The sequence below is a fragment of the Rutidosis leptorrhynchoides genome, chromosome 5 (assembly GCF_046630445.1).
Source record: "Rutidosis leptorrhynchoides isolate AG116_Rl617_1_P2 chromosome 5, CSIRO_AGI_Rlap_v1, whole genome shotgun sequence".
In the NCBI taxonomy this organism is placed as follows: domain Eukaryota; kingdom Viridiplantae; phylum Streptophyta; class Magnoliopsida; order Asterales; family Asteraceae; genus Rutidosis; species Rutidosis leptorrhynchoides.
In genome coordinates, this window is record NC_092337.1 from 419,638,018 (window position 1) to 419,663,466 (window position 25,449).

Below are 25,449 nucleotides of genomic sequence, written 5' to 3' on the forward strand. Positions count from 1 at the left end.
GCGATATTAACCATAAAACAATAGAAGTTATAGGTGGGTTTCGAACAAGAATAAACAAGGAAGATGATTGATGGTGTAAAAAGTGATGGTATTATCGGTTGTAAAGAAAGCACAAAAATAATAATGGAATAGGAGTTCGTTGGTGCAGTTTCTTCAAGAATGGGTTTGATTTTTCTAAGACTAACAGGGATTATGTAATGTACATTTAATTATTTGATGTTGTAACATTATTTGATCAATGAAGTTGACCTGTAACAGAAATTTGACAAAAAGGACAGAAGTAGCAATCAGATGAATAAAGTATTAAAACAAAATATTACGTGATTTGTATGACTAATTCACAGTTTGTTTTATTGTGAAATTAGAATCGTTCGTACAGAAAAGAAGAGAAAAGAGTTAAAGTTGAAAGGGATTTGCAACTGCTTCATGAATGTATCTGTATATCTCAATATCTATATCAGACTTTATGTATTTATATATATTTATATATCTATATCTGTTTATATTTAAATCTGTATATATATATATATATATATATATATATATATATATATATATATATATTAATTCATATGTATATCAGTAATTTTATATGTATATCTATTTTTGTATACGCATTTACATATATAAATCTATCATTTTGTATATGTATATGTATTTATATATATATATCTGTGTTTATATAAATTTTTATATATGTATATATATCAATTTCTTAAATTTTGGTATTTAGTAAGTATAAATATATTAAGGTAATTAATAACACTAATAATAATATCATTAATAATATTATTAATAAAAAGCCTACTAATACTAGATGACAAATAATAATATTTTTATTAGCAATTTTAATAAATTTAATTACTAATAATGATAATAATAATAGAAATGATAATAATAATCTTATTAGTTTTATTAATGATAATAGTAATATTGATAACAATATGATAACTTATACATATCAAATTTGTATATATATATATATATATATATATATATATATATATTTCTAATAGTAACTTAAGTTATCCTTCATTATAGTTAAGCACATAATAGTTTAGTCTATAATATATATTTATTTATATTTCCATTTACAATTAATGGTTCGTGAATTGTCGGGATTAGTCAAAGGATAATCGATCACATGAATATAGTTCCATATATTTGAGATTCAACTTAACAGACTTTGCTTATCATGTCGGAAACATATAAAGATTAAGTTTAAATTTGGTCGAAAATTTCCGGGTCATCACACTAGGTTAGTATGTTGTCCCAATAAGTTTAAAAGTGAATAAATTAAGTTTAAGTGTCATCTTCAACATCATCATTATCATCATCATTCATCAACACTAAGGTAAGTTTAACAAGAATAGAGATCGAAACAAAAGGCTGGCTTCAGACAGCTGTTACGACCTCTATACAAATCGAAAAGACACGTAGTCAGTGGCTATGGCTCCGTATGTGATTCCTCTAACCGCTGACTAATTTTCAGAACCTAACTCGTCTTCGTTTGACCGTGGCGACAGTTTTAGTGCTAGTAGGTCAGAAATTTCAGCACAACGTTACAAGGGCGTAGTGACTTTCGGAAGGCCATAAATCCTAAACCGTATATCGGATTAAGTCGAGGCCTAAACGAAAAGTCATATACTCGAAAAGAACTATCTGAAAATTAATTTTATAGAAGCCCAGGAGTCTGATCAGACCCTGAAAAACAGCAAACAAGTGCTCCGGTGAGGTTCTTGGTGCTTGATGCTCATCACGGTTCTCATCCTTGATGCTTGTAAGCTTCAAGTGTACAAATCTTTGATGTTTTAGCATCACTTTGACCAAGGTTCAACCATCAACACACAACTAAGAGTAAAATCTATCATTCTACAAGTTTTGAACATCAAGATTGCCTCTTTATTGCATAAATCCAATAAAGCTTCAACCTTTGTCCATTTTACAAAAGTTCATGCATCTATATCATACGTGATGATGAAGACTTGATCTTTATCATCAAAACAAACACAAAAAGGTTCCAAGTAAATGAGATCTACAATAATAACTTAGATCTCAAGTATTAAGAAAACCCTAAGCTAGAAAGCTTGGATCTTTACAAGATTAATGAGACCATAAGCTAGAAAGCTAAGATCTTTAACAAAATAATGAAAGTAATGAGACCATAAGCTAAAAAGCTAAGATCTTTAACATAATAATGAAATCCTAAGCTAAAAAGCTTGGATCTTTAGTGTTCTTGAAGATCTTGAAGCATAAAGCTTGGATCTTTAAGATACATGAAGATTACAAACACAAGTTTGAATCTTTATAACAAAATAACAAGATTAAAGCTAAAAAGATTTAGATCTACAAAATAAGTGAAGATTCAAAGCTAGAAAGCTTGACTCTTCCATGTTCTTGAAGGATTCAAACCCAAGTTTGAATCTTTAAGATATAACAAGATCAAAAGCTAAAAGCTAGATCCATAAAATGATGATGATGATGTCGTGTAGATGAAGGGAAGAAGAAGAAGAAAAAATTAAAAACTTACACTTTTTAGAGTGAGAAAGACTAGAGAGAGAATTAGAGAGTAAGTGTGTGTAAATTGCAAATGAGATCAAGTGTGAAATGAGTGAAATAAGGCTTGTATTTATAGGTGGTGAGGAGGTGGGAGGGGTGTTTAGACCGTGGGTTATGGTAGGAGATAAGGGGGACACCTTTTTGCTTTTTAGTTAATGGTTGTCTAAAGTTGGTGCTTATGTTAGGATCTCATGCAACATTAAGGATAATGCTTAACAAAAATGCTAGTATGTTCCCTCTAATAAATGGGTGATGTGTGCGAGGTGTATTAGGAAATAGTTATAATTTTTACAACGAAATACTATTAAATATGATACAATTTTACACAAGATATTTATTTATTTATAGAATGGATATACCTAAACCTTGCTACAACACTTATAGGCAGTGTACATAATCGTACAGTAGTGTAGTTTTTAGTAAGTCTGGTTCGTTCCACAGGGAATCTTTTAAACAAGCTTAACGCTATATTAGTTTTAATTTATAAAAATACACATATATATATTAGTAATATTATTATTATAAAAAGGGGGTTTTTACCGTTTAATGACCGGTTTTTCGATTTTAAAACTTTAGTCGCAGTTAAAACCTAATATTAAAAATAAATACAACTTAATTTAAAACGTAAAGTAAATAACGATAATGAAATTGCGATAAATAAAAGTGCGATAAAATAAAATTGCGATAATTAAAGAGTACGTTAATTAAAAGTGCAATTAAATACAATGACAATAAATAAAAGTGCGATAATTAGAAGTGCAATTAAATACAATGACAATAAATAAAAGAACGATAATTAGAAGTGCAATTAAATATCAAAATAAAGGAATTATGCTTATTTAAACTTCCGTAATCATAATGTTTGACGTGTTGATTTTAGTTTATTCTCATGGGTTAATTATCCTTTGTCCTGGATTATTTAATATGACCGTCTGGTTTTGTCCATAACAGTCCATCAGTCATAAATATAAAGTGCGAGTGTCCTCGTCAAATTATCCTTATATCCGAAGTAAAATATTCCAACTAATTGGGGACTTAAACTGTAACAAGGTTTTAATACTTTGTTTAATAATTACACCAGGATATCGACTGCCTGTAATCTAAGGTTTTAATACTTTGTTAACAATTACGCCAAGTGTCCTTGTACATAATTTCACCCTTGTTTTAATAAGTCTATTAACTATTAATCCATTCCCGTGTCTGGTTAAATGAACGATTATTCGTACATATAAATATCCCGTCCATCGTGTCCGATCGAGTGTATATGGTTATTTATAGGTACGTCCAATTGTAAATCTTTATAGTAAATTAACAAACTATCATTTAGTTAAACAAATATAAAGCCCATTAATAGCCCATAGTCTAATTTCCACAAGTGTCATTCTTTTGTCCAAACCCCAATTATGGTACAAAGCCTAATTACCCAATTTTAGTATTTAGCAAAACATCACGATTACTTCTGTATTAAATAAGCATAATAACAACTTAGCTACGATACATTAAATTAAAAAGGTTGAACATAACTTACAATGATTAAAAATAGTGTAGCGTTACACGGACAGAATTTCGACTTACACCCTTACAACATTCGCTAACATACCCTTTATTATTAGAATTGAAATTAAAATTAAAATTAAAATTAATATATATATATATATATATATATATATATATATATATATATATATATATATATATATATATATATATATATGAAGGAAGAAGAAAAAGATGTGTTTATTTTGGCCAAAACACGTTGAATTTATAGGACCTGGGCTGGATTTTTCAGCCATGCGATCGCATGGAATTAACTCTTCCAGGCCATGCTATCGCATGGCCAGCAGGTGAAGTTCACATGCCTTTGTTTTCTTGCTTGCCGACGTTTATAAATAATAATATAATATATAAATAATTATAAGAATTATTTAAATATTATATTTTATTTATGTGCATAGTTAACTTGTAATTTTTAGTCCGTTGTGTCGAGCGTTGAGAGTTGACTTTGGTCCCGGTTCCGATTTTTCGAACGTCCTTGCGTACAATTTAATATCTTGTACTTTTTGTTTTGCGTCTTGTACTTTTGTAATTTTGAGACGTTTCTTATCAATAATTGGAACCTCTTTGATTGTATTTTATACTTTTGAGCTTTTTGGTCGTTTGCGTCTTCAATTCGTCGAATCTGTCTTTTGTCTTCACCTTTTATTATTTAAACGAATATTACTTGTAAATAGAACTATTGCAACTAAAAGCTTGTCTTTCTTGAGGGATAATGCTATGAAATATATGTTCGTTTTCAGCATTATCAATGGGCATTTGTCTTTCATTAATATGGGTCACTAACTTATTTAAATTGGGCTAATTAAGTAGTCTACTAGCTAGTGTAGGGTGGGCTAAAGTCCAACAAGGTAGAAAGTCCAACAAAACTAACTAGTGTGCTCTAGTAAATTACTAAGCGTAATTAAGCATCCAAAAACCCAAGTAATTGTTATTACAAAATAACAATTAGTATTATGTAGTCATAATATTCAGATTATGACCAAAGTTAACCGTGTACCAAGTACATAGCTCATTTCAAACGTCAAGTGACACCAACGGTCGTAAAAGCTTTCGGGAATCAAGTTAAGTGATTACACACTTTATAGCACGTTGTAAGATATTAATGAAAGTAATTAATCATTAAATAATATCCCAGAGCATACACTAGCTCAGTATGCACATATACGCAGTTTCGTGAAAGCACAAAGCGCAAATGCAAGTTTAAAAAGCCGGGTCGTTACATTACCCACCTGTTAATGAAAATTTCATCCCGAAATTTTGAGGAGTGACCAACAATGGTACCGAATTTGAAGAAGGGGGGTACGTATCAAAGTTCCGAGAGACTCGTGGCTCAGAAGTGAGCTATTTACCTTGAAAGGTGCTTGGGTGTATAAAAGTATGAATAGGTATATGCCATTGATTAAGTCTCTTGTCCTAAGAGATCAAAAAATTGATTTCGTTTCTATTTAACATGAGTATGTCATCTGAATATACACTCACAAAAGGAAAGATGATGTTTTTAGCCTTACAGGCATCTTCAGTAAGCTGGATGCATGAAATGCATCATGAATGTTACCAAACTCCTCTAAAACGTTGAGCGCTTATGTCGCAATACCAAGCTGACCGGTAGAATGGAAAACATGGTGATCACAACCATGCGATTTGATGTCTAGATAGTATTAGCCACGGATTTTACTAACCCCTTGATTTCGGAAGAAGACCATAGGCATAAAAACCCCGATATTTAAGAATGTTTCATTTGACTAAATGAATTGAAATTTTAGCTGAAAGTGACCAATCGTACTTATATGCAATGTAAGCCATAATTATTTATAGTGTCTTTAGGACGGTTTGAACGAGCAATGAAGGATATCACTCAGTTTGCCATACTGCAGGTGAACTCATCCTTAGATGGAATGAAAGCACAGTTCCATAATGTAACTTTATCCTTTCAGTTACATGTTGAAGTTAGGGTTAACATTAACTAGAACAACATATAGTTGTAACCAATGAAGGAAGGAATATGTAGAGTAACCACATCAGTGTCGTAGATGTTTTAAGCAGTCCCCTTTCCAAGAGGATAACAAGATTCCTAAAATATTTTATATTACATTTCCGAAAGAAAATCGCAGGTAATGTGTGATCTTTGAACCAGGGTGAACTCTTCGAGCGGTTTGTTCTGAATTTATCTTTATACTTAAGGGGATGCGTGGATGAGAAGATACATGAACTCTTGGTCCTAAAGAATGGTTTACTCCTAGTGAAAATAATCTCCAAAAATGATTCCTTGTACCTCAATATAATGATTCATAGAGATGATGTTTACGAGGGGGTTGCGATTAGTCATGAAATATTGAGAGTAGAAACCCGTCTAGTGCCTTTTCTACGATAGGGTGACCACTGAGTGTTTCCCAGAAAACTGATTTATCGTCTCGCGTTTTTGCCAAGTCTAACCTTAAAAAGGAACATTTTACGAGCGCAAAGACTTCCTAACAAATTTTATAAATCCGCCATCCAAAGTGGCTCAAGAGTGTTTAATAAAGTTCTTAATAGTAAGCTTTATCCCTAACGGAGGGCGAGAAGAAGTGTGATCCACACACGGTGTAGTCCAATACGAAAACCTCTAATAAAGTCAACCAACGAAGTTTTGAAAAACCTTTAAACATTTGATGTGACGACATAAATGGAACGAAGTTCCTAGTAAATTTAGAAGTAAGTACAACGTGTACCATTTTGCACAAAACTATTTGACTTAAGTTAAACAACTCATCAAAGGAGCGATTTTTAAAGAATTTGAAGGTATCACTTAGTATGTACCAACCATAATAAGTAAAGGTAAACTTGTTAACTTAATTATATACATACATATATGATTTTATAAATCGCATAAGTGACAGAAAAAATTTATTTATTTTCATTTGTCCATAAATCTCGTGAAGACCGCACAAATAAACAACGTGTAAAAATTTTGATAAACATAGTTTTTCATATTTCAAAGGTTACGAGTTGAAAAAGATCGAGTGAAAATTTTTTTAATTTTCGAGTGACATGTTACTAAGTAATGAAAACTAATGAATTAGATGTAGTTTTGATAATTATCAGGACATAAGTCTTTGGGTCAAAAATGTTCACGTGTGAAGCCATTGCTAAAAAGTGAGGTATGAATGATAGAGCATGAGGATGAGAAGTTAATCGCTTCTTGACTTTGCAAAATGTCAAACAGGTAATGATTAATACTAAATTCGGAATACTGATGGTGTTAGTATCACTAAATGAGAATCCCCTGGAATAATTCAGGTATTAGAGTTATGTAAGAAAGAGCATCGTTCCAACAGGTGTGGCGAATAAGATCCTTGGGGTAACACAATAATTTTGAATGGTTTAAGTGTTAGTGGATGCCCGAAGGCTCTGCATGACGTGGCGATAGTGCCTTCAACACATACACACATGCATGAATCTCTCGATTTCGACGGTCAAGTCTTCATGATGATTTGGATACGAATAAGCAACGAAAAATTTTATATAATAAGCAACGAAAATTTTATAGAAATTGTTTAAGTTGACAATGTAAGAAAAGAAACGAAGTTCTTAGTAAACTAGAGTTATGTACAACACGTGCCATTCAAAGTAAAATATCTTTTGAATAAAAGATTTGGTTTGTAAAAGTGAAAGTAAAATTTTATATGTATTTGTCAAAAAATAAGTAATCATTTGCTTTAATTTATATAGCATATACGATTTCAAAAATTTGTACTAATGGCAAATAAAATGAATTTACTTTTATAAAGCTTTGAGAGGATCGTACAGTAAAATAGTGTGTACAAAATTTTGACAAACAAAATTTTCATATTTCGGAGGTTACAAGTTGGAAAAAGATTGATGATGATTGAGTAAAAGATTTTGAAAATTTTGGGTGATCCTTGAGGTAATAAAAACCATTGAGTTTAAATGTGGTTGATGACTATTGGTAGGGTATAGGTCTTTCGACCAAAAATGCTTAAGTGTAAAGTTGTTGCTTATAAGTGAGATGCGAAAGGGAGAGTATGAGGATGGGAATTAACTACCCATTGATTTTGGAAATTTTGAACTGGTATGACTAATATCGACGTAAGAGGGATGATGGTATGATTATTATCGAATAAGAAATCTCTCGGAATAAGTTAGGATTCAGAGTCGTGTAAGTATGAGTATCAAATAAGATTCTTGGGTAGTCCTTAATATAGAATTTGAATCGCTGAAGTGACGGGATACAATTTCCTTTATGTATCGTTGTGCAAGTTTATCCATTGTATTTGTTCCTTTCATGGCTAGAAAGTAAGCAGATTTGGTGAGATGGTTAATAATAACCCAGATAGTGTCCTAACCGCCTACCGTTTTTGGTAGCTTCATGATGAAATCCATTGTTATTCATTCCCATTTCCATTGTGGGATTTCGAGCTGTTGAAGTAACCCAGATGGCTTTTGGTATTCGGCTTTGACCTTTTGTGCCTTCATGCAACTAATAAGGTTTAGCTTCGGCTACTTCTCTCCTCGTAAACTATTAATGGTTCGCCATTCTCGCGAGGTATATGAATAATCTTCTCACTATAAATAACTTTCACTTTCATCCTTGAAAGCCAATCCGTTCCAACTATTTCTTCAAAGCTTCCTAACTTGATGAGTATTAGGTTAATCCTAAAGTCCATTCCAACTATTACATCAAGCTTCTCAAATTGATGGGTGTTAGGTTAATCTTAAGGTTCATTCCAACTAAATCTTATTATACTATCGCGAAAAATTCTATCAACCTTCTCAAATAACATTTGTTTGTGCATATGTAACTAATCCTTTCCAACTACTTCATTAAAATTTCCAAGTTTGTTGGCATATGGTCATCTCCAAATGACCCACCTGTTAATTTTAAGGTACTACCTTAAATCATTCCTCTATCCCTGCCAGCTTACCATTAGCTTGTCCTATAGAATACTTAACCCTCATGGTCGTCAATGGCTTATTAGTCATAACACTAAGGTTCTTAGACATAAGGTTTCTATCGCTCTCGTATTTAAACAATTCCGAGACAATAAAACGTTGTGATGAAATGTACCCTAACTAAAATCAGGATCCATGCGAGTCTCCATAGCTGAGATAACGATTGCTCTATCGCAAGTAAGTCCAAGGTTTTTCCTATTTGAGAACTTTTTCCTTAAGTGTCCAGGGTGTCTATATCTATAACAAATTTTCGAGTTATCAATTCTGCAATCAAGGCCCTTCTTACATAGTATCTGGGCTACGTGGTTATTCCTTCCCTACCTCTAACAGACCATAATGCGTATACTCAAGTGATCCCTGCCAAACTTTTCCCTGGATCACCTCATATTCCTCATGTGGTAACATTGGAACTTCTGCATGATTTACTTTAATATAATCACGCTGGCCAGGCGTCATTATATTGTACTAAATCGTACGTTCATTCCAATATCATTCCATATGGTCAATGTAACGTGATCACTTCAAGTTCTACTCGATTTCATCTAACGGTGCTTTATCTATGCTATCTCAAAACAAATTCTACATAATTAATCTCACGGTTTCTCGGTGTGGGTGCGTAGGTTTCGTTGATCATGCATCAATGCCTAGATGTCCCGAAATTTCTTCAAAATGTTCGGGTTTAAGTAACGTCGTTAGGTTCCTTTCTAGAAATTCAATCTGGGTCTCGCGTCGGGTAGCAAGTAGTAATATGATATATTTTGAGGCGACTCCCAAGTCTTTGGGTATGGCTGAGCATCAGTAGAAAACACTAGGACCTTGTGAAAGGAGATGCCTTCCCGACTTCTCCAATGCCTAAGAGCGTTAAGGACCTAAGTCCAGAAGTGTCGTTAGATCGTCGAGTAGTGGTGAAGAATGAAAGAGATAAGTGACAGTCATGAAAGCGTGCGGGATATGAGTCATCTTGCGGAAACTGAACAACCTTCTAATGTTCATACGTTGTACATGGCTATTTAGGGTGAGCTCGGGGTGCGGTTACTCCGACAAGTCCTCACATATCTCCTACTCCGAGGATCAACTTTAGCGGGAGTGTAATCCGAGGGGTTCTCCTCCTAGATTGTGTGAAGTAATGTTTCGATCTCTGGAACGGTGGAACGGTAGTAACAGGTGGATTAAAATACTAGTCCTTAGGGGTAGACGAGTGGGAAAGTAGTTCAGAAAAATGTCTAAACTGGGAAGGAATAGTTCTCCAAGTCGGTACAGCGAATAGCAGACATGTAGCAAGAGCGTAATCAGGCATAGTAACTACAGCAGCCTAGATCATCTATAGCAGTACGTAGCATGGCAATAGTAACAGTATCATACCGAAGTAACATGCTAAAAGCAGATAGTAGCATGCAGTAGCGAGTATAAGCAGCAACATGAAGTAAGTTCACATAGCAGTGAAAGTAGGCAGTAGCATGCAACAAGTTCATATAGCAGTAAAAGTAAGCAGTAGCATGCAGTAGTAGTAAGCAGTAACATGCAGTAATATAATACAGTAGCATGCAGCAGTTCCACATAAACAGGTAAACAAGCAAGTTGTAGATTAGTCCTATTAGTGAATCCTACTCGGCCTGGTCTAGACTCACTAATGCAACCTAATTCCCTGCAATCAATGCTCTGATACCAAATGTGACGCCCCGTACAAAACCATCGTGTACGGTTCTGATAATGCTAAAAACGAACATATATTTCATAGCATTATCCCTCAAGAAAGACAAGCTTTTAGTTGCAATTGTTCTATTTACAAGTGATATTCGTTTAAATAATAAAAGGTGAAGACAAAAGACAGATTCGACGAATTGAAGACGCAAACGACCAAAAAGCTCAAAAGTACAAAGTACAATCAAAGTGGTTCAAATTATTGATGAGAAACGTCTCAAAATTACAAGAGTACAAGACGCATAATGCAAAATAAAAGATATTAAATTGTACGTAAGGACGTTCGAAAATCTGGAACCGGGACCCAAGTCAACTCTCAACGCTCGACGCAACGGACTAAAAATTACAAGTCAACTATGCACATAAATATAATATAATATATAAAAAATTCTTATAAATTATTTATATATTATATTATTTATTAAAAGTGTCGGCAAGAAGAAAAACAAAAGTACATGACCAGGAAAAGGCAGCCATGCGATCGCATGGCCTGGAAGAACAAAAGCCATGCGATCGCATGGCTTACTGTAGCAACTCACATCCTATAAATTTCGCGTGTTCTGGCCGATCTTTTAACATCTTTTTCTCTTCCTATCTCTCACTCGTATTATATATATATATATATATATATATATATATATATATATATATATATATATATATATATATATATATATATATATATATATATATATATATATATATATTATAATTTTAATTTTAATTTTAATAATAATAAGGGTATGTTAGCGAATGTTGTAAGGGTGTAAGTCGAAATTCTGTCCGTGTAACGCTACGCTATTTTTAATCATTGTAAGTTATGTTCAACCTTTTTAAATTAATGTCTCGTAGCTAAGTTATTATTATGCTTATTTAAGCCGAAGTAATCGTGATGTTCTAAAATATTAAGATTGGGTAATTGGGTTTTGTACCATAATTAGGGTTTGGACAAAAGAACGACACTTGTGGAAATTAGACTATGGGCTATTAATGGTCTTTATATTTGTTTAATTAAATGATAGTTTGTTAATTTAATATAAAGATTTACAATTGGACGTACGTATAAATAACCACATACACTCGATCAGACACAATGGGCGGGATATTTATAAGTACTAATAATCGTTCATTTAACTGAACACGAGAATGGATTAATAGTTAATGGACTCATTAAAACATGGGTGAATTATGTACAAGGACACTTGGCGTAATTGTTAACAAAGTATTAAAATATTGGGTTACACGCAGTCGATATCCTGGTGTAATTATTAAACAAAATATTAAGACCTTGTTACAGTTTAAGTCCCCAATTAGTTGGAATATTTGACATCGGATATAAGGATAATTTGACGAGGACACTCGCACTTTATATTTATGACGGATGGACTGTTATGGACAAAAACCAGACGGACATATTGAATAATCCAGGACAAAGGACAATTAACCCATGAGAATAAACTAAAATCAACACGTCAAACATCATGATTACGAAAATTTAAATAAGCATAATTCCTTTATTTCATATTTAATTGCACTTTTAATTATCGCACTTTTATTTACTGTCATTTTATTTAAATGCACTTTTAATTATCGCACTTTTTAATTATCGCAATTTTATTTATCGTCATTTTATTTATCGCAATTACATTATCGATATTTACTTTACGCTTAAAATTAAGTTATATTTATTTTTAATATTTTACATTAGGTTTTAACTGCGACTTAAGTTTTAAAATCGACAAACCGATCATTAAACGGTAAAACCCCCCTTTTATAATAATAATACTACTTATATTTATATATATATATATTTATTTACAAATATAGTTTTAAAAATATAGCGTTAAACTTGGCGAGTTCCCTGTGGACGAACCGGACTTACTAAAAACTACACTACTGTACGATTAGGTACACTGCCTATAAGTGTTGTAGCAAGGTTTAGGTATATCCACTCTATAAATAAATAAATAACTTGTGTAAAATTGTATCGTATTTAATAGTATTTTGTAGTAAAAATATAACTATTTTGTATACACCTCTACGCACATCAGGTTCATCAACAACAGGATCATTACAAGGTCAAATACTATATGCTGTTTGAAAACCAGTTTTGCATTCATAAAAAGATAGCGTTTTACAAAAGATAACGTGCTTCTTATGAATAGAAGCGTTAACATAAGTATGTGACCCAAAGGTCGTTACAAAGCCATTGTTTGAAAAATAACGTAAGTTGCGAATGCAAAAGAAAAGTTCCATGATTGAGACATCTCTAAGTAATGCAGCGGAAATCTAACACAGCATGTCCATAACAGCAAGTCTATAACACCAAGACAGCAAGTCTAACAGCGGAAGCAACACCGTCTAAGCACCTGAGAAATACATGCTTAAAAAAATCAACACGAATGTTGGTGAGCTATAGTTTATTTGTAATCAGTAATGTAATGTAGACCACGAGATTTCAGTGCTTCAACCAGCAGTTTAAATCAGTAATTCAAATCAGTATGATAAAGTATATGCTTATCCGTGGGCACCCGGTAACTAACTTAACGTAATAGTAATACCCCATAAAAGTACACTTGGCGAGTGCGTATATCCTCGAAGTATTAAACACCTGTTAAATACTAGCGCGACTAGCCCGAGTGGGGATGTCAAACCCTATGGATCCATATCTAAGATTCGCGTCTACCGGTTCAAAAACCAATGACTAAATGTTACCGTGCTAAGGGAAAAGTTTATGCCGTTATATAACCCACACATATGTAAAGTTTAAGTACTCGTGTAAAGTAAGTAAAACATAAAAAGCGCATGTATTCTCAGTCCTAAAAATAGTAAAGTAGAAAAAGGGAAGCTATAACTCACAGTGAATAAGCAGTAAAAGTCGATATAAAACGTATGCAAGTAGTAAGTCGGTCTGAAAGGTCGTCAACCTAAGTCAAAGGTCACTAGATCCGTATGTTGTCCCAATAAGTTTAAAAGTGAATAAATTAAGTTTAAGTGTCATCATCATCAACATCATCATTATCATCATCATTCATCAACACTAAGGTAAGTTTAACAAGAATAGAGATCGAAACAAAAGGCTGGTTCGGACAGCTGTTACGACCACTATACAAATCGAAATGATGCGTAGTCAGTGGCTATGGCTCCGTATGTGAGTCCTCTAACCGTTGACCAATTTTCAGAACCTAACTCGTCTTCGTTTGACCGTGGCGACGGTTTTAGTGCGAGTAGGTCAGAAATTTCAGCACAACGTTACAAGGGCGTAGTGACTTTCGGAAGGCCATAAATCCTAAAACTATATCGGATTAAGTCGAGGCCTAAACAAAAAGTCATCTACTCGAAACGAACTATCTGAAAATTAATTTTCTAGAAGCCCAGTAGTCTGATCAGACCCCGAAAAACAGCAAACAAATGCTCCGGTGAGGTTCTTGGTGCTTGATGCTCATCACAGTTCTCATCCTTGATGCTTGTAAGCTTCAAGTGTACAAATCTTTGATGTTTTAGCATTACTTTGACCAAGGTTCAACCATAAACACACAACTAAGAGTAAAATCTATCATTCTACAAGTTTTGAACATCAAGATTGCCTCTTTATTGCATAAATCCAATAAAGCTTCAACCTTTGTCCATTTTACACAAGTTCATGCATCTATATCATACATGATGATGAAGACTTGACCTTATCATCAAAACAAACACAAAAAGGTTTCAAGTAAGTGAGATCTACAATAATAACTTAGATCTCAAGTATTAAGAAAAACCTAAGCTAGAAAGCTTGGCTTACAAGATTAATGAGACCATAAGCTAGAAAGCTAAGATCTTTAACAAAATAATGAAAGTAATGAGACCATAAGCTAAAAAGCTAAGATCTTTAACATAATAATGAAACCCTAAGCTAAAAAGCTTGGATCTTTAGTGTTCTTGAAGATCTTGAAGCATAAAGCTTGGATCTTTAAGATACATGAAGATTACAAATACAAGTTTGAATCTTTATAACAAAATAACAAGATTAAAGCTAAAAAGATTTAGATCTACAAAATAAGTGAAGATTCAAAGCTAGAAAGCTTGAATCTTCCATGTTCTTGAAGGATTCAAACCCAAGTTTGAATCTTTAAGATATAACAAGATCAAAAGCTAAAAGCTAGATCCATAAAATGATGATGATGATGTCGTGTAGATGAAGGGAAGAAGAAGAAGAAATAAAAAAAACTTACACTTTTTAGAGTGAGAAAGACTAGAGAGAGAATTAGAGAGTAAGTGTGTGTAAATTGCAAATGAGATCAAGTGTGAAATGAGTGAAATAAGGCTTGTATTTATAGGTGGTGAGGAGGTGGGAGGGGTGTTTAGGCCGTGGGTTATGGTGGGGGACACCTTTTTGCTTTTTGGTTAATGGTTGTCTAAAGTTGGTGCTTATGTTAGGATCTCATGCAACATTAAGGATAATACTTAACAAAAATGCTAGTATGTTCCCTCTAATAAATGAGCATTTGTCTTTCATTAATATGGGTCACTAACTTATTTAAATTGGGCTAATTAAGTAGTCTACTAGCTAGTGTAGGGTGAGCTAAAGTCCAACAAGGTAGAAAGTCCAACAAGACTAACTAGTGTGCTCTAGTAAATTACTAAGCGTAATTAAGCATCCAAAAACCCAAGTAATTGTTTTTACAAAATAACAATTAGTATTACGTAGTCATAATATTCCGATTATGACCAAAGTTAATCGTGTACCAAGTACATAGCTCGTTTCAAACGTCAAGTGACACCAACGGTCGTAAAACCTTTCGGGGATCAAGTTAAGTGATTACACACTTAATAGCACGTTGTAAGATATTAATGAAAGTAATTAATCATTAAATAAGATCCCAGAGCATACACTAGCTCAGTATGCACATATACGCAGTTTCATGAAAGCACAAAGCACAAAGGCAAGTCGAAAAAGCCGGGTCGTTACAAAGAACCAGTATTTGAACTGCTAGTTTGGTTAGAAGAAGAACTAAACTTAGGCCTGCCACTAGCAATATTCTGATTTGAGTTATAATTATTGCTATTATTATTATTATTATTATTATTATTATTATTATTATTATTATTATTATTATTATTATTATTATTATTTCTTCCTTTAAAACCTGGTGGATAACCTATCAACTCAAAACATCTGTCAACAGTATGACCATTCATACTACAATGAGAACATTTGAAATTAGGATTTGGTCCTTTACCAAATCTTCTAACAGTATTACTATTACCACCTTGAAACTGAGTAACAAAAGCAGAAGAATTCCCTACAGTTTTTAAACCTATTCCCTTATGGGATTCTTCTCTAGAAATAATTGCAAAAGCAGTTCTCACAGAAGGAACAGACTCGGAAGTAAGAATATGACTCCTAATTGGAGCATATATATCATCAAGATCCATTAGAAACTGCATCAATTTAATCATAGAAACATGGTAAGTTAATCCTTTAGATGCATCACAAGAGCAACTAGCAGCACCACAAGTGCATGGGGGTAGTTTGACAAGAGCATCAAATTGTTTCCAGTATGAGTTCAATTTATTGTAATATTCTGAAACAGTTGCACCACTTTGAGTTAATGTATTAATCTTTTGATACACATTGAAAATTACAGCACAATCCAATTTATCATAAGTTTCTTTGAGTTCTTGCCAAACTACTGCTGCATTTTCAGAAAAAATTTGTCCCAAATATAACTCTTCGGATATAGATCCTAATATCCAAGAAAGAACAACAACATTACCATGCTGTCCCACTGTTTACCAAGAACATCATCTTGAGTATCTTTAATACAAGTTTTATCAATAAAACCCCATTTATTTTTTATTTGTAAAGCAAGAGTCATAGCACTACACCAGACTTTATAATTTTCAGTGTCTTTCAATTTTATTGTAATCAGTGGGACACTTGTAATATCACTAGCATGCAAATAAAGAGGGTCACCAAAATCCAATTTACTAATTAGGGTTTCAGAACCCTCATCACCACTAGTAGACATTGTACCAAATACAAAGAATACACAGAGTAAACCAAGTATACACAAGAATAATGCAATTACACAGAGAAGCAGATTAACCACAACCAGAATAGCTGTGCTTGATCAGGTTTTCTTGAAGTCTTAAAGACCAAGATTCAAGAGTTGGGCACAGTATTCTTCCTTTATCAAAAGAAACACAGAACAATTAACACAATTTAGAGAAATAAATCAAACACAAATAAGGAAGAGAATACAATACAGAGTACTCCTTGCTTGATAAGAGAACAAGAACAGATGAATCAGCGGAAGCAATCAACACCAATTAACTCCAATTAGATGGAGTTTTGATCTGAGCACCAAATACAAACGAAATCCAACCCACAATCTTTGTCGAACCTGAAAAACACCTTGTTGATGAAATATCAACGATCACCAACACCAAAGTACAACAGATCTACGATTTCAATACCCAAAACACTAGATCTGAAAAAACTTATGAACGAAACCCTAGATCTTTCAAAAACACCACCAATCAAACCCTACAGCTCTGATACCATGAACAGAAAACAACAAGAACACACAGATCTACACTTTAACCAGCGGTGCAAACAATTATTTCAGAAGAAAAGGAATCGTCCACAAAAAGTGTGCAATTCCAAATACAGATACAAATTCAATAGATTGTCCACAACTGTGTGCAATCTCAAATACAGAAACAATAAAAATACACACCTACATCTATGACCATGACTCAATCGTTTTTTAGAGAAGAAGATGAAAACCCTAGAAAACGTCTACAGTACAAATTACATTAGAACCAAAGAAATAAACTGAATTTATAACTTAAAATCTTGAAAGCCGACTTAACCACCTGAACAATAAGAAAATTGCACAACAGTCCCTGCAGAAATAAAAGAATAAAAGAAATACTTCAAGGATATGAGACTTGGCATATTTGATCCTTCAACAGTATATATAGTAATAGTAATCAGTGTGGTAAAAAAACCCGATTACTCGCCGATTAATCTCCGATTAATCATTTTAAGAGCAATCCGTTCCGATTTTCAAAAATCCGTTTAATTAAACGGTCAACGTCAATTGATAGGTCAAAACCAAATTTGGTAACCAAAATTCGGTCAAAGTAAAAAAGGTTAACATTTTACATGAATTTAAACTAAAAATTTATAATTTTGGAGCAAAATGAACAATTTTAGACAATTATGTTAAAGTTTATTTTTATATTTAAGGTTTTTTTCTATATTTACACATATAATTTTTAAAATTTAATATTTAAAAGTATACAGTACAATCCGATTAATCTCCGATTAATCTCCGAATTGCCGATTAATCTTTTTAAAGTTCCAACCGATTAATCTTTCGAATAGCGAATTTTGCAACCTTGATAGTAATAGAATGAAGGGATACTCGTTTGGTGGGAAAAAAAAATTATGTAAATATAATAAGGGTTAGGGGTATTTGAGTAATATTACTAGAAAATAACAGTTAGAAACGGCTTCTAATACCCCTTGGTTGAGGAGTAACAGGAGGATTCTAGAGCATAGTCATTGATATATGATTCAATCATTCATTTCTTCACGATACCTACCTATAATTTTCATTTATTGATTTAACTTGATGTACTCTTATTTTGATATATAGGATTAGATAGTTTAACATGTGCCAAAACTGTGTAATGCATCCCAGGTAATGAACTAAACTAACTTTATTTTTTCAGAAATACATTTGATTTCGCGATGAAATTTGCTCAGGAAAGGCTAAAGATATTTTTCCATTTTTGTGTTTTCGGCTGTTTCAAAAGGTAAACGACGCATATAATAAAGAATCAAATCAGACATTACTTGATTATTTCTAGCACAACTATCACAATCAAACTCACACTTAAAAATAAAAGAGTACAACATTGAGTTAACCCGTTAAGCGGATTTCAATCTTCAAATGAAAAACCAAGGAGTAACTTTAAACTTATAAGTGAAACAAAATCAATTTGAATTTTCATTTTTTGGATAGTTCCCCAGTTGCTCCCTTTGCCAACTCTCATGAGGTGCAATATGAACATGCTCAGGCTTGTATTTCTGCATCCCGAAAATTAATAAATGAATAATTATATAAATAAATGGACAACATATAATATACAAAGACCTTAACCAAGAACCTCTCAAAACAGGATGCTTAACTCAAAATCAGATTCTTATTACTAATTAGTAAAGCTTGTGTACTTTTCACTTATTGATTTGTTTGTGTATAGCTCTTGATCCAGAAGGTTAAATTATTGTTTACATAATATGGAGTAATTGTAAAGATAATTATATGGGTGGATTTGAGTTATAATCTCAAACAAAGTCAAAATAAAAAATTATACAGGGAGAACAAGTCAAACATGTTGGAAGTCACCTACTTTTTAATGGGTACAACAAAAATTTTATTGAAAAAAGTGATTAATGTAGTAACAATATTGTTATCTTGTAATCATAAAATTAACGAATTGGTCGTATAAAAAGTGGACAAAAAGAAGGGTGTACGAGTGACCTGACCCGCTTCCGCCCATACTAGTAATGGTCAATTCAACCCGAGCCCGTTCATATTCCCCTTATACAAAGGTTGCAAAAATCACTACTCGGGGAGTACTCGGTTTGAACTTTTTAGGGAATACTCGAATGTTGACCAAATTTGACTTTGACGAATGTTGACTGAGTTTCGACCAATTTTACAGATTTTCCAAGTGATTCTGAGGTTTGACCGATTTTCCAAGTAATCCTGAGGTTTGACCGACTTTTCGAGTACCGAGTTTAGACTGAGTCTGACCGAGTTTAGACTGAGTCTGACCGAGTTTAGGCTGAGTTTGACCAAATTTAGCCTGAGTTTGACCGAGTTTTAGCATGTTTGACCGAGTACTTGCAGAGTTGCAAAAAACAAGTACTCGCCGAGTAATTCCGAGTTCTGTAACTAAGCCCTTATAGAACATAATCATTTTCAAGATTAGAACATTCCATGAAAGACTGAAAATCGAAGATGTGTGCACCTCCATTTTTGTCAACAAATCTGCTGCATTCGAGGCAGATAAAACTATGTCCCGAGCAACTTGCTTGATGAAACCTTCCTTGACACCGGTGTCAAATAATGCAAGCAAACTATTGTAATACCCATCAACATTTAAAAGACCAACCTGGAAAAAACCCAAATAAAATGAAGATTATCGAAGCCATCATATATCATATCATATACTCAATGAAATTAAACATGAAAGAACAACTTACAGGTTTTTTATGAATCCCGAGCTGCGACCATGTTATCATCTCTAATACTTCCTCCATAGTTCCATAACCTCCTGAAAGTCCAACACCAAGACCAATTGAATACAACATCAATGAATAAAATTAAGGAGATGAAGATCAAACTTGATTAAAGATATACCAGGAAGTGCAATAAAGGCGTCAGCTTGTCGAGCCATTTCAGCTTTCCTTTCGTGCATATCTGAAACGATTCGTACCTCTCCAACAGATTCACCAGATATCTATCAATATGAGCAAACCCATCATTCAATAGGAAAAAAACAATTTAAATCATTTCCGTCGTAAAAGTCGCAAGTCGGGGACTAGTCGGACATTGACCAGCTTTGACTTTGAATGTATTCAAATTACTTTGACCAATTTTGACTGAATAATTCCGTTTTGACTGACTAAAATGGACCTTTGATAACTTTGACTGAATAAAGTCGGAGACGACTTCAAAGTCCCGACTAGTCAGACACTATTCAGCCTAGTCAGAGGACCTTTACAACCATAATTTCAAGATACAATGCATAGTTCAACATCTAAACAGGACTATGAAGCTTAAAATATTAAATACTAATGAATTGATGTAATAATAGGATGTATACTTAAAATATTAAATACTAAAGAATTGATGTAATAATAGGGTGTATACTATTAACTGAATTTGCAATAAATGTCATTTAGAAAGTGTATTTATTAGCTGGGATATTTGTCAACTTGAGTTCTCCGATGATATGATGTATTACAGTTACATTATTTATATTGATAGAGATAGGCATTACTTATAGCTAAATTAAATTATGCATTTCCCTCGAAGATTCTCTTCTACTAGTTTAAAGTGATTTGTTTCTCTTCTACTATTTATATCGATAGAGATAGGCATTACTTACCACTAAATGCTGATTAGTACTTACAAATCCATTTAACAAAAAACACCAAGAACAAAGTTATTCTTTTCTTATTATTTAGCACAAACCTTAATCTGAGGATGCGTTTGTTTACCTCTTAATTGAATGGTTCAGCGCTGAATGTTGAATCGCATTTGTTTCTGACCTCTAAATGTAAGATAGTGTTGAATAGTTCAACATTCAATGCCAAACCATTCAGAGCTGGAATGGTCTCTTAACCATTAAGCACCAAAATTTTATGTAATTTTCTTTTTAAATTATATCAAGAACACTTTTTAAACATTTTTTTTTGTAATTTTTATTCATGTCAAAGGTTGACAAGGTAATTTTACATCATTCATGTTATTCGTTCAAAATGAATATTAATCAGGTTATTGTCATTCAAAAGCAAATTCATTCGGAACCTTTGAATCATTCAGATTAGGAAACATTCAGAGCTAAATCATTCAGTTTTATCAAACGTACCCTAACTAATGAACTGAACCACTTCGGCTCGAAAGGATACTTAGGTAACTATAACAAACTAAGAAAACTCAGATTTGATGGGGAAATACCTCAAGAGGTACAAGGGCTTTAGGAATAACCCTGCAAGTGAATAAGCAACAATAGTATTAAAACCAGCATAGATTAATTAACAAATTCGGTTTATCAGAATTTCACAAAGAACAAGGATTAATGTTAGTGTGTGTTACCCAAGAACATGGCAACCTCCATCAAACACTCTTTGAGATATCATACCCATTAAACCAACACTACCACCACCGTACACCAAGTTTATCTTCCTCTTCACCTATATTTAAAAGAAGCAAAAACCAAACACTAACTCCATAACAAGATACCACTTGAAATCACAATTCACAATACTTTCCAAATTTGGAAAGAAAAAAAAATACGTTTTAATTGATGAATAACTCGAGCTTATGAGCTTCAAGAGGTTAGATTGTTAGTTTCTGACATTTCAATTTGATAATAAGCTGATCTAAACACTCTTTAATAATACAAACATCGATATCCAGTTTCATCAACCAAAAGCACAAACCCTATAAGGAACCCATTACCCATGTTCTAAGAGGCATTTCATCAAACAGATGGCAGACATAAACAATAAGAATAAAAATTGAATGAAACTAACGATTTCATCTCCTAATTGAATAGCAGCGTCACTGAATACTTCACGATGACCAGGATTGCTACCACAAAAAACACAAACCCTTTTGAATTTGCTGCTTGAACCACCGGTTTCCATAGCAACAACCGGTCCGATAATTTATGAACAGAAAAAGATATTCAAAGTATGCACAATTTATCTTTAAAAACATTAGAGAGAAAGAGAAACAAGAATACAATATTTGTATTTGTATGCAAATTAAAATATTGTATTATCGTCATATATGACGATAGTTAGGAAACTTATGTATATACAAATAAATAAATAAACATAATAAAAAAAGCCCACATGCTTTTATTTCAACACCTGTTTGTTTCGCCGGTTAAAGATTTATTATATATATATATATATATATATATATATATATATATATATATATATATATATATATATATATATATATATATATATATATATATATATATAGGGTGAGGATCAATGGGTAAGTAACTAATCGGGGGGAAGTGGGGGAAGCAAAAAAAAATTCGCTTTTTTTGGAAAAAAAAATTTCCCGGCATCAAGATCACACGAAAATATGAACATTTAGAAGAGACACTTCGTGATGAATGTTATTATTTAGGCGGGAAAACGATCGACAAAAATAACATTCAAGATAATATTGTTCGTGTCATATGAACGTTTTTTTTCCATGTTTTGTGAAGTAAAATTTAGCCCGATTTAGAGTTTAGAGTTTAGGGTTTAGGGTTTGGTGTTTTGGGTTTATTCCATAAACCCAAAACACCAAACCCTAAACCCTAAACCCTAAACTCTAAACCGTTCGTGTTAAAAACTCAATCTAAATCTTAAATCTAAACCCTAAATCTAAACCCTAAACCCTAAATTTCTAAACCCTAATATCTAAACCCTATAAACCCTAATATCTAAACCCCAATAGCTAAAACCTCAAAATACGCTCGAAAAACACGATAATTGTTATATATTACTTCTTCGAGCGTTTTCCCGCCAAAATAAAAACATTTATCACAAAGTGTCTCTACTAAATGTTCATATTTTCATCTCATCTATAATGTTCGTGAACAAAGTTTTTTCAAAAAACGAAAAGAAAAAAAGTTTTTCCTTCCCCCGCTTCCACCTGAATGATTACTTCCCTCTTGATCCTACCAATATATATATATATATATATATATATATATATATATATATATATATATATATATATATATATAAAATAAATCTTTAACCGGCGAAACAAACAGGTGTTGAAATAAAATTCAAGCTAAAATACAACAAATTTGACTGATTTTACCGACTTTCTGGCTTTTCCGAATTTTGAGAGATTTTGACTTGATTTTTTTCAATTTTGACCCGAATTTTAACCGTTGACTGTCAAAGTAGACGGTTTTATTCGAGACGGGACGGGCTAGTCACCAAATCGTCGCAACGGGCGTCGCAACGGCTCGAGACGGGGTGTTTTGCAACAGTGATTTCTATCTATTTCATATCAATTTTATCTAATACGGAGTATTATCAAACAACACTTGTGCAGTTAAATTATTATCATGTTGTTACCCATTAGTACAAGTTAACTTGAATGCAGTTGGGCCGTGTGGCCCGCGTTTGAGGAAAATTTATAGTTTTGCTCTTTTTAAATGGTTTATTTATAAACGTTTTGTAGAAAGTTAGAAAATAGAAATTTTACTTCAACTGCAGGCAAGATTCAATACGCAAGACGTTAGTCAGTTTGCATTTTGCGTGTTACCGAGTCGTAGACAAAAGTTACGAGTTTGAACTATAAAATAAGGTAACACGCAAATACTGACTTGCATCTTGCGTCTGGTAGTTGACTATTTGTCATATGTTAGTATTTGTACATTAAATTGGTATTGTTTGACTTATGTGTTCTCTTTCTTTTTCTTTTTTTTGTGAAAAGCAAACACATTTTATTAGATGACTTTTACATTTACATCAAGCCTTAGAGTAGAAAGTTGGGAACTCAAAATAAACCAAAAGCCATTGGTGTGTTTGGACGAAAGTAGCTGGAGCTGGAGCTTATGAGCAGGAGCTGGAGCTGGAGCTGGAGCTGGAGTTTGTTTTTGAAGCTGGTAGCTGGAGTTTATTATTTTTTATAAATGTTTGGTAAACTAGCTGGAGCTTATTTTTCAGTTCATAAGCTCTACTTTTTTTCATAAGCTACTACAAGTAGCTTCTTTTTTCAGAGCTTATGATTTTCATAAGCTCTACTTTTTTTTACTACCAAACGAAGCTTATGACTTGGAGCTTATTAAAATCATAAGCTCAAGCTCCCATAAGCTTCCATAAGCTACACGCCAAACACACCCAATAGCTGAAAGTCGAAACTAGCTAATATACAAAGGAAACACATAACGGGATGAACAGTTGGGACCGCAACGACTAGATTAACCATGATCATTGATGGTGTTAGGACATGTGAGCCACTCCAGCCAAGCTACTGAAGTTTTCCTCACTCGATTTGAAAATCACTCAAAAATGCAAACTTGAATTTCTTGTAGTGCAAATGGGTCTCACCAACATAAGTTGCGGAAGAGTTTTTTGTTCCTGTTTTGCCAAATTTTGTACGCGTAAACCCAAATACATGCCTACCACATACTATTGTTCGCAATAGTATTTAAGGACGAAGTGTAGCCGGTTAGAAGTTCATTAATTGACAGCGATAGCATGCAATCAGCACCCACCATCGAAAAAGATGTTGCCAAATATCCTTCGCGAACGAGCAGTGAATAAAAATGTGTTGCAAATTCTCAATGTCACCATCACACACCAGACATCTTGTCGAATGAATATCTATACCCCCTTTTATCGAGTTCAGTTCCAATGGGAATCGATTTCGTTGGGCTCTCTAAACAAACACCTCGATTTTTGAGGTAATAATTTGTTACGGAGTGTTGTTGAAGACGAGGTGAAACCTGCAAACAATTTTTTGTTTAATGAGTCGGTTAATACCAAAGAATGAAACTTGTCGTTGCCATGAGAAGACCATTTCCAAGTATCACTTTCTTGACTGCTGTAGTTATATCTCGAAAGTGCTGCTTCAATCTGTTGTAGTTCGGATATTGAGTGTCCCGAGGGGACATGATTTCAGTTCCTGTCTACTTCTCGCTCCTGATCGTTCCATAAAATTCTATCTTTGACAAGCACGTTTTTATTAGCTTCGAACCTGAAAATTCTGTCATAACGATCGCATAGGGGTTGATCCCCCAAGCCAAGCATCTTTCAAAAATAAAGTATCATCACCATTATTAACAACTTTAGAAAAAAGAGTTGGAAAAATTGGATGTCAACTTAGAAAGGTCCAAATACACTTTGATGATACCACTCCA

At 33.1% G+C, this 25,449-nt stretch overlaps 2 protein-coding genes across 2 annotated transcripts; both read right to left on the reverse strand.

The window, feature by feature from the left end:
• Positions 1-235: 235 nt before the first annotated feature.
• On the reverse strand, positions 236-16,781 carry LOC139849994 (uncharacterized). The gene is made up of 3 exons (XM_071839597.1): positions 16,547-16,781; positions 15,897-16,445; positions 236-249 (listed from the first exon to the last, which is right to left on the reverse strand). Exons 1-3 carry the CDS (start codon positions 16,779-16,781, stop codon positions 236-238), a joined length of 798 nt encoding a protein of 265 aa, XP_071695698.1.
• A 1,860-nt stretch (positions 16,782-18,641) lies between these two features.
• LOC139848098 (cytokinin riboside 5'-monophosphate phosphoribohydrolase LOG8) lies at positions 18,642-22,340 on the reverse strand. The gene is made up of 7 exons (XM_071837826.1): positions 22,094-22,340; positions 21,654-21,751; positions 21,516-21,546; positions 20,193-20,292; positions 20,036-20,106; positions 19,801-19,944; positions 18,642-18,853 (listed from the first exon to the last, which is right to left on the reverse strand). The coding sequence occupies exons 1-7, from the start codon at positions 22,205-22,207 to the stop codon at positions 18,761-18,763; spliced, it is 651 nt and encodes a 216-aa protein (XP_071693927.1). The 5' UTR covers positions 22,208-22,340; the 3' UTR covers positions 18,642-18,760.
• Between the last annotated feature and the right edge of the window lie 3,109 nt (positions 22,341-25,449).

Coding starts and splice junctions, on each gene's coding strand:
- LOC139849994 (XM_071839597.1), bottom strand. CDS start 16,781: ATGTCTACTAGTGGTGATGAGGGTTCTGAAACCCTAATTAGTAAATTG. Junction 16,446..16,546: donor TACTCAAGATGATGTTCTTG/GTAAACAGTGGG, acceptor CTGAAAATGCAG/CAGTAGTTTGGCAAGAACTC.
- LOC139848098 (XM_071837826.1), bottom strand. CDS start 22,207: ATGGAAACCGGTGGTTCAAGCAGCAAATTCAAAAGGGTTTGTGTTTTT. Junction 21,547..21,653: donor GGAGGTTGCCATGTTCTTGG/GTAACACACACT, acceptor ATTCACTTGCAG/GGTTATTCCTAAAGCCCTTG. Junction 20,107..20,192: donor CGCCTTTATTGCACTTCCTG/GTATATCTTTAA, acceptor TTGGACTTTCAG/GAGGTTATGGAACTATGGAG.